Here is a 1,894-nt window from a genome sequence, read left to right as displayed (position 1 = left end):
CAACTGAAGCGAGAAAATCTATTGTTCTTGCATCTGACAGGAATAAATGTCACATGCAGGATCTGCCCCGAGTTTCCTGCTTCTCTTTTAGCTTAACTGGCTGGCACAATATTGACATGGCAGTAAAGGGCAGGGTAGACACCTGGCAAACATGTTTTTGGAGAATGCAGACTGTGCAGCCTGTTCCTGGCTGAACTCAAATGTTCGTGGCAGACATTTGCCCTGGAACAAACCTCTGCAGAGTGTCCAGATCATTGTTTCCAACTCTGGGAATCACTGGCCAGCATGAACCACAGCGAGGATGAAGCCTCTAGCCCAGACACAAGTGTGTAAAGACAAAACCTGGCTGCAGCAGGAGGTTCTGCACCCCCAGCCTGTGGGCTTGAGCCAGTGCCTCAGCTTCCTCCTGCCCTGCAGCAGCCGTGGGTGGGGGATCAGGGTCAGACACAAGCAATGCAGTATGGCCTCAGGCTTTGCTTTTTTCCCCTCAGGTGCCCAGCTTCCCTCTCCAAGACCCTTGGGCATGTAGGGCTCACCACAGCTATGCAAAGTGGCTCCTCAGGGAAGCCTGGCACTGAAGCTGATGCTGTGGGAGCTCCCTGCCACCTTATCCTGGCCCCTCAGCACTGTCCAGCCAGGGGCAATACCCCCGTACCTCACAGGGCCTCAGCCCAGTCCCTGAGGCCTGCGGGGTGGAGGCCAGGTCCAAGGAACGCTGCAGGGCTTGCCTTTGTGCCCAGACATCCCACCCCACAGTCACAGCCATCGGGGTGGGCGCTCAGCAGCGCTGCTCACTGGGGCCAGCGGGCAGCAGGTCACAACGGCCGCTGTAGACCACCACGCCAGGCGGGTAGTAGAGCAGCTCAGATGGGGTGGTGGGAGGCAGCGGAGCAGCAGCAGCAGGCAGGGGCACCAGGGCAGGTAGGGCCTGCTCGTCGGGCTCGGGCTTGGTGCTGAGGGTGAAGGGGCGCATGGAGGTGAGCGAGGGCGAGGCGAGGCGCCACAGCAGGCTCTTGAGGGCCTGGCGAAACTCGCGCCGCATGAGGCAGTAGAGCACGGGGTTGAGGCAGCTGTTGCAGTGTGCCAGGCACACGCTGACGGGGAAGAGGTAGGCCTGCGACAGGAAGTAGGCAGGCCCGAAGGGCACGGCGTTCAGCTTGACCAGGACGCCCCAGGCCGTGAGCGCCTGGTTGGGCAGCCAGCACACGAAGAAGCTGAGCACCACCACGCTCACCGAGCGCGTCACCTTGGCTGAGCGGCGCTGGCTCGCGTGGCGGCCGCGGAGGAAGAGCACCAGGCGCGCGTAGCACAGGCTGATCACGCCCAGAGGCACCACAAAGCCCAGCAGCACCTTCTGCACCTGGTAGAGCCCCAGCCAGAGCTGCACGCGCGCGCTGGGGCTGTCGGGGAAGCGCAGCAGGCAGAGCTCCTCGCCAAAGACGTTGGCAGTGGTGGAGAAAATGGCATGGGGCAGCGCGGCCACCACGGCCAGAGCCCAGATGAGGGCACAGAGCCCCCCCCGCCCCCAGCCACAGCCGCCCCTGGGCTGGCTCTTGAGCACCGATGCCACAGCGCGGTAGCGGGCCACGCTCATGGCGGTGAGGAAGAAGACGCTGGCGTACATGTTCATGGCCGTCACATATGACACCACCTTGCACATGACGCGCCCGAAGAGCCAGGTGAAGTCCAGCGCGTTCTCCACGGCCCAGAAGGGCAGCGTCAGCACGAACTGCAGGTCGGTGGCGGCCAGGCTGGTGACGAAGAGGTTCATGGAGGACTTGCGCCAGCCCCGCTTGCCGCGCATCAGGTGCAGCACCAGCGCGTTGCCCACCAGCCCCAGCGCGCACACCACGGAGTACACGGCCGACACGGCCAGGCGCACGGCGGCCGAGCC

The 1,894-nt window shown here is 63.5% G+C and overlaps 1 protein-coding gene across 1 annotated transcript; it reads right to left on the bottom strand.

Moving 5' to 3' along the window:
- Positions 1–778: 778 nt before the first annotated feature.
- RXFP3 (relaxin family peptide receptor 3) lies at positions 779–1,891 on the bottom strand (the record flags this gene model as incomplete). The annotated part of the gene is made up of 1 exon (XM_006019119.1): positions 779–1,891. A coding segment is annotated over one exon (1,113 nt), but the record flags the coding sequence as incomplete, so codon positions are not given.
- Positions 1,892–1,894: the final 3 nt, after the last annotated feature.

This window comes from Alligator sinensis, unplaced genomic scaffold, assembly GCF_000455745.1.
Source record: "Alligator sinensis unplaced genomic scaffold, ASM45574v1 scaffold347_1, whole genome shotgun sequence".
Lineage (NCBI taxonomy): Eukaryota > Metazoa > Chordata > Crocodylia > Alligatoridae > Alligator > Alligator sinensis.
The sequence above is the reverse complement of the archived record's forward strand: the minus strand, read 5'-3'. Positions and strand labels throughout refer to the sequence as shown.